Source organism: Oncorhynchus mykiss, chromosome 25 (genome assembly GCF_013265735.2).
Source record: "Oncorhynchus mykiss isolate Arlee chromosome 25, USDA_OmykA_1.1, whole genome shotgun sequence".
In the NCBI taxonomy this organism is placed as follows: domain Eukaryota; kingdom Metazoa; phylum Chordata; class Actinopteri; order Salmoniformes; family Salmonidae; genus Oncorhynchus; species Oncorhynchus mykiss.
In genome coordinates this window covers 11,207,859-11,224,531 of record NC_048589.1, presented here as the reverse complement: position 1 = coordinate 11,224,531, position 16,673 = coordinate 11,207,859, and the positions used below count along the sequence as shown (strand labels likewise).

At 45.4% G+C, this 16,673-nt stretch overlaps 2 protein-coding genes across 2 annotated transcripts in view; both read left to right on the top strand.

The window, feature by feature from the left end:
- LOC110505336 (consortin) overlaps window positions 1-6,738 on the top strand; it is a 24,532-nt gene extending 17,794 nt beyond the window's left edge. Inside the window, exons 10-12 of the mRNA XM_036962257.1 lie at window positions 696-1,447; window positions 4,710-4,863; window positions 5,402-6,738. Of these exons, the coding sequence (XP_036818152.1) occupies window positions 696-1,447; window positions 4,710-4,863; window positions 5,402-5,610 (1,115 nt within the window). The 3' untranslated portion in view covers window positions 5,611-6,738. The remainder of the gene's footprint in view (window positions 1-695; window positions 1,448-4,709; window positions 4,864-5,401) is intronic.
- A 2,835-nt stretch (window positions 6,739-9,573) lies between these two features.
- Window positions 9,574-16,673, top strand: part of smyd3 (SET and MYND domain containing 3) — a 193,234-nt gene continuing 186,134 nt past the window's right edge. Inside the window, exon 1 of the mRNA XM_036962694.1 lies at window positions 9,574-9,858. Coding sequence (XP_036818589.1) covers window positions 9,698-9,858 — 161 coding nt within the window. The 5' untranslated portion in view covers window positions 9,574-9,697. The remainder of the gene's footprint in view (window positions 9,859-16,673) is intronic.

Here is a 16,673-nt window from a genome sequence, read left to right as displayed (position 1 = left end):
GAGTATAACTGTCTCTGAGAGGAGAGTATAACTCTGCCTCTGAGAGGAGAGTATAACTCTGTCTCTGAGAGGAGAGTATAACTCTGTCTCCCCTGTTAAATGACACTTATCTGATAAATAATCTCACATTGAATAAATATTTGGACCCGAGGGACACCTTGTCCTCAGTCTGTTTCCGTTTGTGTTTAACAGTGATGCGTGTGTGTGCATGTGTCTCTGTAGTGGATGAGAGAGTAGACAGGATATGTGTTCCGTTGACATCAAGTTCCCTATAAAACAGCAGCTAAAGGGAAAAAGAGGAGAGTGTTGTGAATAATTGAGTTAGGAGATCTGGGAGGTGTTTTTGAGGATATTAAGGAACAGTGATTCCCTCTTTTTAATGTAGATTAGACAGTGGACTCTGCTGGAGACCAGTGTTACTGGGAGGTTGTTGATGTCTACAGGACTCTAAAGGGAGAGCCTGGGTAGAGAAGTTAAAGGGTTGTGGGGAGGGGGGGGGGGGGGGTCAAGGGCTGTTGTAGTGTTATGTCTATTGTAACATTTCTTCCCTCTGTATGTCTCTCTCTCTCTCTCTCTCTCTCTCTCCCTTTCTCTCTCTGTGTTTCTGTCTTCCTCTCTCTCTGTGTCTCTGTCTTCCTCTCTCACTGTGTCTCTGTCTTCCTCTCTCTCTGTATCTCTGTCTCTTGCTCTCCTAGTTCGGTTATTTGAGTGTTTGTTGGGGATGGAGGAGGACCAGAGAGGAACAGACTCCACCCTCTCCCAGAGCATCAACCCAATCAAATCAGCCGGAGCCCTGAAGGACAGCCTTAGCTCCAATGACTGTGCAGCTCTGGGTGTGGCACAGGACTGCAGAGACTCCCAGGGGATTGGGAGGGCTGAATTCACAGACTCTCGGAGCGAAGGAACGGGTCAGCAGACGGAGAGTGAGATGGAACACACCACTCAGGAGGGTTGCACTACGCCGGACCGCCCTACGGATGGGGAAATGAGCCAACCCAAGCATGAGGAGCAGCAGGGAGGAGAGGAAAAACAGGAGGAGGTGGAAGAGGCAGAGGAGGCCTTGGCATTAAAGGAAGAGGAGAAAGAGGAGAAGAGAGATGGTGTTGATTGTTTAAAAGCTCCTCTAGAGGAGATCTCAGCCTTAGCAGTGAAGGAGCAGCTCACACTGGAGGAGGCCCAGCTGCGCGAGGAGGCCCAGCTGCGCGAGGAGGCCCAGCTGCGCGAGGAGGCCCAGCTGCGCGAGGAGGCCCAGCTGCGCGAGGAGGCCCAGCTGCGCGAGGAGGCCCAGCTGCGCGAGGAGGCCCAGCTGCGCGAGGAGGCCCAGCTGCGCGAGGAGGCCCAGCTGCGCGAGGAGGAGTATGATATGTTTGGAGTGGACATGGTGGAGACTATCAGAGACCGGGTGGCTTCTCTGGACGACCTGGCCAAACGCATTACAGTGGAGGAGGTGAGTGGGAGAGACTGTGTGTGGACTGAAGTTTTATGACACACACAAACACACGTTGACACTTACAGAGAGATGTATTGCACAGTTTTGGTACATATTGCAGTTCGGTGCATATTGCAGTCACGGTTCGGTTTCGGTATAGCTGGAAAATGAAATGCCATTCAGAATGTTCAGCATTCACAATGTTCCTTGCATTGCCTGTTGTGACTGGATATTTATGTTGGGCCTTTCAAGTTTCTACTCTGATGCCGCGATTGTAACCATGTGGGAGGTTGGAATTTACCAGTTGTGAAGTCAAATACCAGTTGGATACATTTATGTGATTTCAATTGTTGAGAAACACTGATTAGCTAATGGCCAACCAACTGTCAACCTTGTAAACACATTCTAGAGTTCAAAAACCACTTTAATATATTGCTTATTATAAGTACTGTTTTGTTACATTTAACTGATGAAAGTGCTGTTATAGAAACCATTTTCTTCGTAGGTGACCTCAGTAATCAACATCGGCGCTCAAGGATGATACACGAGTTTCCTACTAGTAATTACCAGTTTAAGGGGCCGTTCGATTGGATCTCTCCCAGTCGTATGTGGTAAATTCACACTTCTCACTTGGTTACGAACGCACCATGAGTGTGTCAATGGCACGGGACATCTCTCACTCTGGGAAAATGTGATGGGCTGTCACTGTTAAGTAAAGCGCAACACAAGGTGCATTGGCCAATTAATTGAAAACTTCTGCTTCTGTTTTGCTTATATAGAGCGGGTTCTACCCGTTTCCTGAAATGGGTGGAAGAGCGAAGTTCTTAACGTGGCTCAAGCACTTTCACAAAGTGCAGAAAAACCCTGTTCTCAACCACAGAGAATGGGGCGCATATCAGGAGCTATCAGCATACCTTGATTGGGAGTCCCGTAGGGCGGTGCACAATTGGCCCAGCGTCGTCCGGGTTTGGCCCGGGGTAGGCCGTCATTGTAAATAGGAATTTGTTCTTAACTGACTTGCCTAGTTAAATAAAATTAAAATAATAATAAACCAAAAACTATAAACAAATTAGGGCTGTCCCCATATTTAGATATACCCTATGTTTGAATCAAATCAACTATATGTAGGCTACTTTGTCTGATGCTTTAAGCACTGAAATAAAACTGAAGACACACAAATGACCAACTAGGGAGCCAGAGATCAATATAACCAGAAGAGTCAAACCTGCTTCCTCCCCTTCCCGCTGCCGACTGCTGCTGGCCTTCTGACACCTTATGATTTTCACATGCACATTTTCAAGAAAACAGTTTAATTAAGACAAACAGAAATAGTATTGGATCCCCAAATGGGCACATTTATAAGCCTACATTTAGAAGTCTACATTTACAAGTCTACATTTACAAGTCTACATTTACAAGTCTACATTACAAGTCTACATTTACAAGTCTACATTTACAAGTCTACATTTACAAGCCTACATTTACAAGCCTACATTTACAAGCCTACATTTGTGTAAGCGTCAGTAATTAGCAAGCAGACAATGTTAGGTCATAATTAGCCCTTGGATGCCAAATATGGAGCTGTGTGTGTGTGTGTGTGTGTGGGGAGAGAGAGGTGTGCGCGTTTTAGTGTAGGTGTGTAATCGATTGCGTATGTTTCTGGCGAGGGAGAGGAACGAGGCCGTCGTGGAGTCACACTGAGGGTGAGGAGGGGGTGGGTGCACGCGATTCACAAGCCTACGTCGTGGAGTCACACTGAGGGTAAGGAGGGGGTGGGTGCACGCGATTCACAAGGCTACTTTGGCCATTTAAACCTCTTTGGCGATGCGGTGGCCGTATTGGAATGGAATGCCCACCAGTCAGGTCTGGGCCACTATGACAAACAACTGAAGAGCTCTGTACATAATGGTTTAGGTGAGAGTAGAGTTGATCTCTGAACAGCTACAATAATAACCTCATTAAAACTGGAGGGGCTTTTCATCGTTCTCCTCTTCTCTCTCTCATCTTTATATGCCATTTAGCAGACGCTTTTATCCAAAGCGACTTACGGGTGGCCCCAGGAATTGAACCCACAACCCTGGCGGTGCAAGCGGCATGCTCCCCCCCCCCCCCGTTCCCACTCTCCTCCATCTTCTGTTTTCACCTCTCTCCCTCTCTCTTCTGTCAGGCCTGACAAGAGTGTGACTGAAGGGTGAAACCGATCAAGCGAATGTTGTGAACCTGAGCCTCTCTAACTGATTGTTCAGAAAGGAGGTGATGTCACCAGGTGACGTCACTGGATGAGATGATATGATGGCATCAGCCGATGTCACTTGATAAGATGACACCAGCGGTCACCAGCACCTAAGACATAGGGCGTGGTCAAGCGGATCTACTTTGTCTAGTCGGTGACCATCGTTGGTAATCTGCCTTTCAAAGTGTGTTGCGTTATGGGGATAACAATTGTCTGACTTGCGCTTACACGTCGACTGCGTGGACTTTACACGAACCCTGAGATCAAAGGTCATGCAGTTTTCTTGATGAAGTCGTCTTCAAGTCGCTGTAGTTGTTTCTCAATTCTAAAGCTACAAATGAAACTGATATGAGACCTCTCTCTAACCAATTAATTGTTCACACTTATTGTTTTCAGTTTGTGAGTGTGTGATATAGGGGTATAGAAAATTGTATTTCTACATTTATTCAGAAAATCTTTTATGAACAATAGCAGCTGTGTTGACACTGCCATGTTGATCTGAGACTTACTGTTGGAAAACCACTACAGAGTCTGACTTTCGGCTGTCACATATGTGCCTCCGTCGACTTCACTCGCTGACTTTCGTCTGCAGTCGGCTTCGTCTGCAGTCGGCTTCGTCTGCAGTCGGCTTCGTCTGCAGTCGGCTTCGTTTGCAGTCGGCTTCGTCTGCAGTCGGCTTCGTCTGCAGTCGGCTTCGTTTGCAGTCGGCTTCGTTTGCAGTCGGCTTCGTTTGCAGTCGGCTTCGTTTGCAGTCGGCTTCGTCTGCAGTCGGCATACAACTCAAACACCCAGTTTCTCAGAGGTTTGAGGTTGACATGAGAGGGCAGTGTACGCTGACACCTAGTGGGGATACTATGTCTATTACTGCCTTTGTGTGTGTGTGTGTGTGTGTGTGTGTGTGTGTGTGTGTGTGTGTGTACTGCATGGTATACTGTATGTGTGTGTATTGATATATATGTAATGTGTATGTGTCTATTGTGTACAGTATGTGCATGTTAATCAGTTGACCTGGCCCTGACCTTTTGACCATGTCCCGCTGACCTCCAGATGACCCCTGTCCCTGGCCTTGTGTCCATCCTGAAGAGGAGGAGTGTGTGTGTGGAGGATGTGTGTGTGGCTCCCTTCTCGGCACCACTCAAACACAAACGCCCTGCTAAACGCAGGGTCCGTTTCAAAGTACCTGACGACGGCTTTGACCACGGTAAGTGTGTGTGTGTGTGTGTGTGTGTGTGTGAGTGTGAGTGAGTATATGTATACCCAACAATGGTTATGATCAATTGCATGTGTATGTTTGTGCACATACAGTATTATACTGCTATGTGTGTCTGTCTGCATTCTTACCATGTCACCCTCTGTCCTCTCCCTTCTTCCCTCTGTCCTCTCCCTTCTTCCCTCTGTCCTCTCCCTTCTTCCCTCTGTCCTCTCCCTTCTTCCCTCTGTCCTCTCCCTTCTTCCCTCTGTCCTCTCCCTTCTTCCCTCTGTCCTCTCCCTTCTTCCCTCTGTCCTCTCCCTTCTTCCCTCTGTCCTCTCCCTTCTTCCCTCTGTCCTCTCCCTTCTTCCCTCTGTCCTCTCCCTTCTTCCCTCTGTCCTCTCCCTTCTTCGCTCTGTCCTCTCCCTTCTTCCCTCTGTCCTCTCCCTTCTTCCCTCTGTCCTCTCCCTTCTCCAGACAAGAAATAGTTCAATAAAGGTCAGATAAAATAGAATAAACATCTAAACGTGTTTCCTTTTCCCTCCTGCAGACGAGGTGGGCGGAGACTCCTGCCTGCTCCTCTTCCTGCTTTGCCTGGTCACCGTGGTGATCAGCCTGGGAGGCACCGCCCTCTACTGTGCCCTGGGCGACGCCCAGTCCACTGTCTGCACCGACTTCTCCCGTAACGCTGACTTCTACCTCGCACAGCTGCATCGTGGGATGGATCAGCTCCAAAACTGGCTAACCCCCGCATCTTAGCTGACCCCCAAGAGGAGAGGAGAAGAGAGGGGGAGGAGAAGAGAAATAGGGGGAGGGAAGGAAAGGAGAGGGGGAGAAGAAGGGGACAGAGGAGGAAAACTCCCTCGTTTTGCAGAGTGGATACTCGCCTCTCTTTATGTCCTGCCCTGTTTTAATCTCTCTCTCTCTCTCCTCTCTCTGTCAGTCTTTCTCTCTCTCTCTCTCTCTCTCTCTCTCTCTCTGTGTCAGTCTTTCTGTCTTTACTGGCTGGCCAGTTAGTGTGTTTGTGTGGGAGAGAGTGATTGAACGATGTTTGTGTGGCGGGAGAGAGTGATTGAACGATGTCTGTGTGGTACTGGTAGGCTGCATCCACACTAAAAGTTCCCTAAGACATCTGCAGTGCTGCCTGGTAGGACTGACCTAGGACCTGTAGTATACTGGACCACCCATAGACGTCAAATGTACACTACTGGACGTGGACTGACTCGAAGTCAGCCCAGAGGAATGGATAATATTCATTACCACTGACCTTGAACCTGCTCACTACTACATGGACCTGTCCTCTGGGTCCTTCAGGCATGGACAGAACTGCTCACCTGCGCAGACAGGAAGTGCTTGTGTAGCCATTTCAGAAACCGGCACAGCTCTTTGTTTACTGCCGCCATTTTTAATCTCATCTACACCTCAAAAATATGAACAATTCTGCTGTGGTCAGAAACATTAAATAATGTCTTTAAAATAATCTTCTAATAATGAATGTTTTGTTGTAATGAACCAGATTTGACTTTTCTTTACGTTCCTCACTAATTGAGTATTTTTATGTTGTAGGTAGGGTGTTTCTTTGGGCTGAGGATAGAAGTTGCCCCGAATCACAGATCATAGATCATATCTTAACCGCATCCTCAACCAGGAGGGGGATGAAATATCTGACCCTGTATCAGTGGATAGGGGAATCTGCTACCCCTTCTGTTTATTGGGTTGTTTTGGGGTACAGATAGTTCAGCCTGATTGTAGCGTTGGCCCCTTGATGACCCTTAGTGTGTGTCAGACAGAGATATATGCAACACAGACAAGAAAGCAATACATGTCTGTAATCATGTGCGTTAAAGAATGTTGTTTTATTTATTTCGTTCTTAAAAAAAAAAAAAAGTAAACCCTTTTCCTCCCCAATTTCGTGGTATCCAATTGGTAGTTACAGTCTTGTTTCATCGCTGCAACTCCCGTACGTACTCGGGAGAGGCGAAGGTCGAGAGTCCTCTGAAACACAATCCAACCAATTCCCGCTTAACCCGGATGCCAGCCGCACCAATGTGTCGGAGGAAACACAGTACACCTGCCGACTGTGTCAGCGTGCACTACACCCGGCCTGCCACGGGAGTCGCTAGTGCGCGATGGGACAAGGACATCCCTGCCGGCCAAACCCTCCCCTAACCCGGACGACACTGACGCAATTGTGCGCCGGCTGCGACAGAGCCTGGACTCGAACCCAGAATCTCTAGAGGCACAGCTAGCACTGCAGTGCCTTAGACCACTGCACCACTCCGGAGGCCTGCTCAGGCATATCTATATATTTATCTTTATTGTCAAATAATTATGGGCATCAATCGTGGGATTGTCATGATCAGTCTTACTACAGTTCATTACCTCCTGCGATCAATGGACTCAATTTATTTCTTTTCCATGTAAATTTTTTATTTGTGCTTTTTTTCTTATTTTTTGGACTTCTAGTCTATTTAATCAATGAGCTGTTATATTTTTTTTGTGACAGTTGGTGGAAATGCACAAAGTCAGTGTGTCTTAGTTTCGTTAGGAAAAGTTCTGTAGACGTGGATGATTTGATGGCGCAGGCTGGGCAGTGACTCTCAGGCTACATCCCAAATGTCAAGTGCCTTCCTCTCCTTGTCTACTCTCCTTCCACTCCTCCCTCTTCTCACCTACTCTCCTTCCTCTCCTCGTCTACTCTCCTCCCTCTCCTCGTCTACTCTCCTCCCTCTCCTCGTCTACTCTCCTCCCTCTCCTCGTCTACTCTCCTTCCACTCCTCCCTCTTCTCACCTACTCTCCTTCCTCTCCTTGTCTACTCTCCTCCCTCTCCTCGTCTACTCTCCTCCCTCTCCTCGTCTACTCTCCTCCCTCTCCTCGTCTAATCTCCTCCCCCTTCTCGTCTACTCTCCTCCCTCTCCTCGTCTACTCTCCTCCCTCTCCTCGTCTACTCTCCTCCTTCTCGTCTACTCTCCTCCCTCTCCTCGTCTACTCTCCTTCCACTCCTCCCTCTTCTCACCTACTCTCCTTCCTCTCCTCATCTACTCTCCTCCCTCTCATCGTCTACTCTCCTCCCTCTCATTGTCTACTCTCCTCCCTCTCATCGTCTACTCTCCTCCCTCTCATCGTCTACTCTCCTCCCTCTCCTTGTCTACTCTCATTCCACTCCTCCCTCTTCTCACCTACTCTCCTTCCTCTCCTCGTCTACTCTCCTCCCTCTCCTCGTCTACTCTCCTCCTTCTCATCGTCTACTCTCCTCCCTCTCCTCGTCTACTCTCCTCCCTCTCCTCGTCTACTCTCCTTCCACTCCTCCCTCTTCTCACCTACTCTCCTTCCTCTCCTCGTCTACTCTCCTCCCTCTCCTCGTCTACTCTCCTCCCGCTCCTCGTCTACTCTCCTCCCTCTCCTCGTCTAATCTCCTCCCCCTTCTCGTCTACTCTCCTCCCTCTCCTCGTCTACTCTCCTCCGTCTCCTCGTCTACTCTCCTCCTCCTTCTCGTCTACTCTCCTCCCTCTCCTCGTCTACTCTCCTTCCACTCCTCCCTCTTCTCACCTACTCTCCTTCCTCTCCTCGTCTACTCTCCTCCCTCTCATCGTCTACTCTCCTCCCTTTCCTTGTCTACTCTCCTCCCTCTCCTTGTCTACTCGCCTCCCTCTCCTCGTCTACTCCCTCTCCTCGTCTACTCTCCTCCCACTCCCTGTTGACCCTCCTCCCTCACCTCGTTTACTCTGATCTGAAAACACAAGACCGGTGAAACCAACAGCAAAATATAATCATATTCAGATCTGTTGTAAAATGCACAATAAACTGTAGATTCATTAATTAGCTTGGAAGAATGCCAGGAGATTGACCTTAGTCTCTTGTACTTTCAGAGGTGTGCAGATGGAGTGGAGACGAGGACAGGAAGCCACTGTAGACTATTGAGATGCAGCCTTGTTTTAATTCATAGGTGTGCAGATGGGATGGAGACGAGGACAGGAAGCCACTGTAGACTATTGAGATGCAGCCTTGTTTTAATTTAAATGTTATTTTCACTCGTCCTCTGGCTGGTTCAGATGACTATCTTACTCTTGGAATCTGAAGTATTTATATAGCTGCACAATGTAGGGGGAGAGAAAACAAACGATCAAATCTAATCTTTATGTGCATGTCTTTTTCTGTTGTTTCTCTAGTTTTGGCTTGTTGTGGGTATCGTAGATTCATTTTTTCATGTTTGTCATCGTGGTTTAGATCTGTCTTTACAGTCTGGAGGGATTACTGTGTGGTGGGTACTTTTAAACACCTGTTTCTCTCTGATAATAATAAACCTTATTGTGGGGACTGGTCTGACAATTGTATACTGTTATAAAGTTCCATTAAGTTAGTCATACAGCTGTTAAGTTGTTATTACGTTTGTAAGTTGTTAATCATTCACAATAGTCTGATAAACCCAGATACAAAAGCCAGAGACCAAATACAAAACACTTCTTTCTGAACGACACTCTTTTAGGGGACAGCCACTAGAGTCAGCCTTGAACAGCTGCACCGCAGTTGCGCAGACAATACACGTTTTAGGCGAAACCAAATTAATATTTGATTTCGCAATTATTGGTGTTCTCAGTTTGGTGAAAGTGATACGAAAAATGTGTGTGTGTGTGTGTATATATATATATATAATGTATGTATTTTTTTTCATTTCCAGTCAAACAGGCGAAAACACCCCGCTTCTAAGCAGACCGGAACTATGACCATTTTTTCAATGGTAAACGGCATGAGTAAGACATCTTAATTTATCCACCATCTTTGGTCTGACGGCCATTTGCGGATGTAAACACAATTTCCCCAGTTCCACATGCGTGCGAGATCGGGATGGCGTCAAAGTTCGAACGTTTTGCCTCTGCAGGGAAAGGGAATGGTTTACGAGCGACACACGATATACACGCAGGTGAACTCCTGTATACGGCGGAACCTCTAGCATACTGCGTGTCCAACACATGCGCCAAATACTTCTGTCACAGCTGCTTCTCACGGTAAGAGCTGTTGACCTTTTCGTTCTGACTTGACACTTATCTAAAGTAAGTTTTTGCGTTTTACCCAATAGGATTTGTGGAGGATAAACTGACCCTCTATCCGTGCCTACGTACAATTTATTCGTTATTGCGTTCTGGACCCTTGTTGGTCGGGTTGTTGTCAGATACTGCTATATAACTAACAGATAGCTAAATGCCTTTTTATAGCTCACCAACACAGCCATAAACGGCTCTTATTATTAATTTCCAACGAAACGGAGTGTAGAATCAACTACAACAGTACAACAACGTTGATACACTACCACTGGGCTGACGTGAGCTTTGCTGATGTACTCAAACTGGACGCTAGATGGCAGTGTTGCTTTTCCATTTTCTTCAGCTCTAGACAATCTTTGTGTATCGGAATCTATTGTAGCAGTAGGCTATGAGATTTACAGGTGATCGAGTTAATTATGTATGATAAGGGGCTAGTTCTCACTCATCTCAGAGAGCACACTTCCATAAAGATCTTCACTAAGAACCCAATTGTAAATTATATATTTTTAATAGAGACATTGGCCAACTGGGTAATTTGCTAATTGCAATGTTTGCATATCAATCCTAGGCCTGAATCCTCATACAGTGCCTTCAGAGTATTCACACCCCTTGACCTTTTCCACATTTTGTTGTTACAAAGTGGGATTAAAATAGATTTGATATTTTTTTTGTCAATGATCTACACAATATTCTGTCAAAGTGGAAGAACAATTCCAACTTTTTTTTTTATTCATGGAAAATTAAACACTAATATATCTTAATTAGATAATTATTCAACCCCCTGAGTAAAACATGTTAGAATCACATTTGGCAGTGATTACAGCTGTGAGTCTTTCTGGGTAAGTCTCTGAGAGCTTTGCACACCTGGATTGTATAATATTTGCACATTATTCTTCAAGCGCTGTCAAATTGGTTGTTGATCATTGCCAGACAACCACTTTCAGGTCTTGCCATATATGTTCAAGACAATTTAAGTCAAAACTGTAACTAGAGCACTCAGGAACATTCAATGTCATCTTGGTAAGCAACTCCAGTGTATATTTGGCTTTGTGTTTTAGGTTATTGTCCTGTTGACAGGTGAATGTGTCTCCCAGTGTCTGTTGGGAAAGAGGACTGAACCAAGTTTTCCTCTAGGATTTTGCCTGTGGTCTGCGCTATTCCATTTCTTTTTCCCTCAAACTCCCTAGTCCTTGCCGATGACAAGCATACCCATAACATGATGCACCTACCACCATGCTTGAAAACATGAAGAGTGGTACTCAGTAATGTGTTGTGTTGGTTTTGCCCCAAACATAACACTTTCTATTCAGGACATCAAGTTAATTTCTTTGCTGTTTTTTTTGCAGTTTTACTTTAGTGACATATTGCAAACAGGATGCATGTTTTGGAATATTTCTATTCTGTACAGGCTCCCTTCTTTTCCCTCTGTCAATTAGGTTACTGTTGTGGAGTAACTACAATGTGGTTGATCCATCCTCAGTTTTCTCCTATCACAGCCATTAAACTCTGTAACTGTTTTAAAATCACAATTGGATCCCTGAACTGTTTCCTTCCTCTCCGGCAACTGAGTTAGGAAGGAAGCCTGTATTTTTGTAGTGACTGGTTGTGTTGATACACCATCCAAAGTGTAATTAATAACTACACTATGCTCAAAGGGATATTTAGTGTCTTTTTTATTTTTTACCCATCTACCAATAGGTGCCCTTAATTTGCGGACCATTGGAAAACCTCTGGTCTTCGTGGTTGAAAATGTGGTTGAATTTCACTGCTCAGCTGGGGGATCTTACAAATAATACATTAGGCCAACTGTTACATGCCTGTGCTCATCAACATATATTTTTTTAAAGGAAAAGTGAAATGACTCACAGCTCAAATAATATGAAACAACTCCCTGACATCGGACATGATACACATTTTAACAGCACAACAAAATAGATAAAACATGTTATTTTGCAGGTGCCTTTTCATTTGTACATCAGTGGTGCAACTGTCTTTCTAACTGCACGGAACTATATCTGTGGTGCAACTGTCTTTCTAACTGCACGGAACTATATCTGTGGTGCAACTGTCTTTCTAACTGCACGGAACTAAAGCTGTGGTGCAACTGTCTTTCTAACTGCATGGAACTAAAGCTGTGGTGCAACTGTCTTTCTATCTGCACGGAACTAAAGCTGTGGTGCAACTGTCTTTCTAACTGCACGGAACTAAAGCTGTGGTGCAACTGTCTTTCTATCTGCACGGAACTAAAGCTGTGGTGCAACTATGTCTTTCTAACTGCACGGAACTAAAGCTGTGGTGCAACTGTCTTTCTAACTGCACGGAACTAAAGCTGTGGTGCAACTGTCTTTCTAACTGCACGGAACTAAAGCTGTGGTGCAACTATGTCTTTCTAACTGCACGGAACTAAAGCTGTGGTGCAACTATGTCTTTCTAACTGCACGGAACTAAAGCTGTGGTGCAACTATGTCTTTCTAACTGCACGGAACTAAAGCTGTGGTGCAACTATGTCTTTCTAACTGCACGGAACTAAAGCTGTGGTGCAACTATGTCTTTCTAACTGCACGGAACTAAAGCTGTGGTGCAACTGTCTTTCTAACTGCACGGAACTAAAGCTGTGGTGCAACTGTCTATCTGCACGGAACTAAAGCTGTGGTGCAACTATGTCTTTCTAACTGCACGGAACTAAAGCTGTGGTGCAACTGTCTTTCTATCTGCACGGAACTAAAGCTGTGGTGCAACTGTCTTTCTATCTGCACGGAACTAAAGCTGTGGTGCAACTATGTCTTTCTAACTGCACGGAACTAAAGCTGTGGTGCAACTATGTCTAACTGCACGGAACTAAAGCTGTGGTGCAACTGTCTTTCTATCTGCACGGAACTAAAGCTGTGGTGCAACTGTCTTTCTAACTGCACGGAACTAAAGGTGTGGTGCACAGGAGAGAAGCAAAACTTTCCAGTGGGCAAAATCCTTTATCTTGAGGTTACGGAGGAGGGGTTGTAAAATGTACCAGTCAAAAGTTTGGAGACAAACTCATTCCAGGGTTTTTCTTTATTTTTTACTATTTTCTACATGGTTGAATAATAGTGACGATATCCAAATATATTTGAGATTTGAGATTCTTCAAAGTAGCCACCCTGTGGCTTGATGACAGCTTTGCACACGCTTGGCATTCTCTCAACCAGCTTCATGAGGTAGTCACCTGGAATGCATTTCAATGAATAGGTGTGCCTTGTTCATTTCTGGAATTTCTTTCCTTAATGCATTTGAGCCAATCAGTTGTGTTGTGACAAGGTACTGTAGGGGTGGTATACAGAAGATAGCCCTATTTGGTAAAAACCAAGTCCATATTATGGGAAAAACAAAGAGAAACAACAGTCCATCGTTACTTTAAGACATGAAGGTCAATTAATCTGGAACATTTCAAGACCTTTGAAAGTTTCTTTAAGTGCAGTCGCAAAAACCATCAAGGGCTATGATGAAACTGGCTTTCATGAGGACCGCCACAGGAAAGGAAGACACAGAGAGACCTCTGCTGCAGATGATAAGTTCATTAGAGTTATCAGCCTCAGAAATTGCAGCCTAAATAAATGCTTCAGAGATCAAGTAACAGACACATCTCAACATCAACTGGTCAGAGGAGACTGCGTGAATCAGGCCTTCATGATCGAATTGCTGCAAAGAAACCACTACCAAAGGACACCAATAAGAAGAGACTTGCTTGGGCCAAGAAACATGAGCAATGGACATTAGACCGGTGGAAATCAGTCCTTTGGTCTGATGAGATCAAATTTGAGATTTTTGGTACCAACCGGCGTGTCCTTGTAAAAGACAGAGTAGGTGAACGGATGATTTCCACATGTGTGGTTCCCACCGTGAAGCATGGAGGTGATGGTGTGGGGGTGCTTTGCTGGTGACACTGTCTGTGATTTATTTAGAATTCAAGGCACACTTAACCAGCATGGCTACCACAGCATTCTGCAGCGATACGCCATCCCATCTGATTTAGTGGGACTATCATTTGTTTTTCAACAGGACAATGACCCAACACACCTCCATGCTGTGTAAGGGCTATTTGACCAAGAAGGAGAGTGATGGAGTGCTGCATCAGATGACCTTGCCTCCACAATCACTCGACCTCAACCCAATTGAGATGGTTTGGGATGAGTTGGACCGCAGAGTGAAGGAAAAGCAGCCAACAAGTGCTCAGCATATGTGGGAACTCCTTCAAGGCTGTTGGAAAAGCATTCCAGGTCAAATCCAATTTTATTTGTCACATACACGTGTTTTAGCAGATGTTATTGCGGATATAGCGAAATGCTTGTATAGGTGAAGCTGATTGAGAGAATGCCAAGAGTGTGCAAAGCTGTCATCAAGGCAAACGGTATCTACTTTGAAGAATCTCAAATATAAAATATATTTTGATTTGTTTAACACTTTTGGTCACTACATGATTCCATATGTGTTATTTATAGTTTTGATGCCTTCACTATTATTCTACAATGTAGAAAATAGTAAAAATAAAGAAAAACCCTTGAATGAGTAGGTGTTTCCAAACCTTTGACTGGTACTGTATAAAATGGACATATCTCTGTTAATACAGAGTAGCTCAAAATATTTCTAATCATTAAAAAGGACAAATTATCCAATGGATCATAATACTTTGCAGCCCTATTTTGTAAGTGGGGATGCAGCTTCTCCATTTGCAACATTGCTCAGGCGCCCCTGTGTGTGTGTGTTGTTGACGTGTTTATGGGGTCTTATTGATGTTGTTAGCTGCTTAACACTGAACACCCATCACTTTAAGAAATGACTTTACCCCAGCATTCAGTTACACACTCACTCACTCACTCACTCACTCACTCACTCACTCACTCACACACTCACTCACAGCAAGTGTGTGTGTCCGAAATGATGAGCCACTGACCTGAGAGCAAAGTGGTTTATTATGCTCACATCCACAACGGAATGCAGGCGGAAATGTTTGAGAACCAAAACAAAAGCTTGTCTAAGCCGACCCCTGTCCCCTCTGCTCATCATGACATCATCACCTCCCACCTCCATTCTGTCTGCTCCATCTATTAGATACTGCTAGTCCAAAAGAGAGAGAGAGTGTGTGTCCAGATGGCATAGAGATAAACAAACAGGAAACCCACTGATTAATATTCATCCCCCTTAGTGTAGAAAAGTCTATAGGTATTTTCATTGAAATATTTTCCTGCGTGTTTGGTTCAGTCATATTTTATTGGACATCTCTGGCCTTTTCAGAGCTTTCACGCTTTATGTTGACAGATCTCATATTCAATTTAGACAAGTAGGACATTTTCACTGAGATGCGTACCTTCTCTCTGTAAGCGGGCGGACATGGGTGTGAATTATAGGAGGGAAAAGGGGGGGTGATAATTTAAAAAATATATTACCTGCAACGGTGATTTATAGTTGTCAGAACCTGGTAATATGTAGGTTGGGACATAAACCTAAACGTCAATGGCTAATTTCTCTGAATATGGGAAAATAACATTACTAAATTCACTGGGAATTCATTACATAGAATGAAAAACAATACCCTAAGCCGCAGCGCCATATTACTTGTCAAACATAGGCAACTGATACTAAACTCAGCAAAAAAAGGAACGTCAACTGCGTTTATTTTCAGCAAACTTAACGTGTAAATATTTGTATGAAGATAAGATTCAAAAACTGAGACATAAACTGAACAAGTTCCACAGACATGTGACTAACAGAAATGGAATAATGTGTCCCTGAACAAAGGGGGGGTCAAAATCAAAAGTAACAGTCAGTATCTGGTGTGGCCACCAGCTGCATAAGTACTGCAGTGCTTCTCCTCATGGACTGCACCAGATTTGCCAATTGTTGCTGTGAGATGTTACCCCACTTTTCTACCAAGGCACCTGCAAGTTCCCGGACATTTCTGGGGAGGAATAGCCCTAGCCCTCACCCTCCGATCCAACAGGTCCTAGACTTGCTCAATGGGATTGAGATCCGGGCTCTTCGCTGGCCATGGCAGAACACTGACATTTCTGTCTTTCAGGAAATCACGTACAGAACGAGCAGTATGGCTGGTGGCATTGTCATGCTGGAGGGTCATGACAGGATGAGCCTGCAGGAAGGGTACCACATGAGGGTGGAGGATGTCTTCCCTGTAACGAACAGCGTTGAGATTGCCTGCAATGACAACAAGCTCAATCCAAAGATGCTGTGACACACCGCCCCAGACCATGATGGACCCTCCACCTCCAAATCAATCCCGCTCCAGAGTACAGGCCTCGGTGTAATGCTCATTCCTAAGATGACAAACGCGAATCCAACCATCACCCCTGGTGAGACAACCGCGACCCGTCAGTGAAGAGCACTTTTTGCCAGTCCTTGTCTGGTCCAGCGACGGTGGGTTTGTGCCCATAGGCAATGTTGTTGCCGGTGATGTCTGGTGAGGACCTGCCTTACAACAGGCCTACAAGCCCTCAGTCTAGCCTCTCTCAGCCTATTGCGGACAGCCTGCGCACTGATGGACAACTCGGGCAGTTGTTGTTGCCATCCTGTACCTGTCCTGCAGGTGTGATGTTCGGATGTACCGATCCTGTGCAGGTGTTACACGTGGTCTGCCACTGTCCGTCCTGTCTCCCTGTAGTGCTGTCTCAGGCGTCTCACAGTACAGACATTGCAATTTATTGCCCTGGCCACATCTGCAGTCCTCATGCCTCATTGCAGTATGCATAAGGCATGTTCACGCAGCTGAGCAGGGACCCTGGGCATCTTTCTTT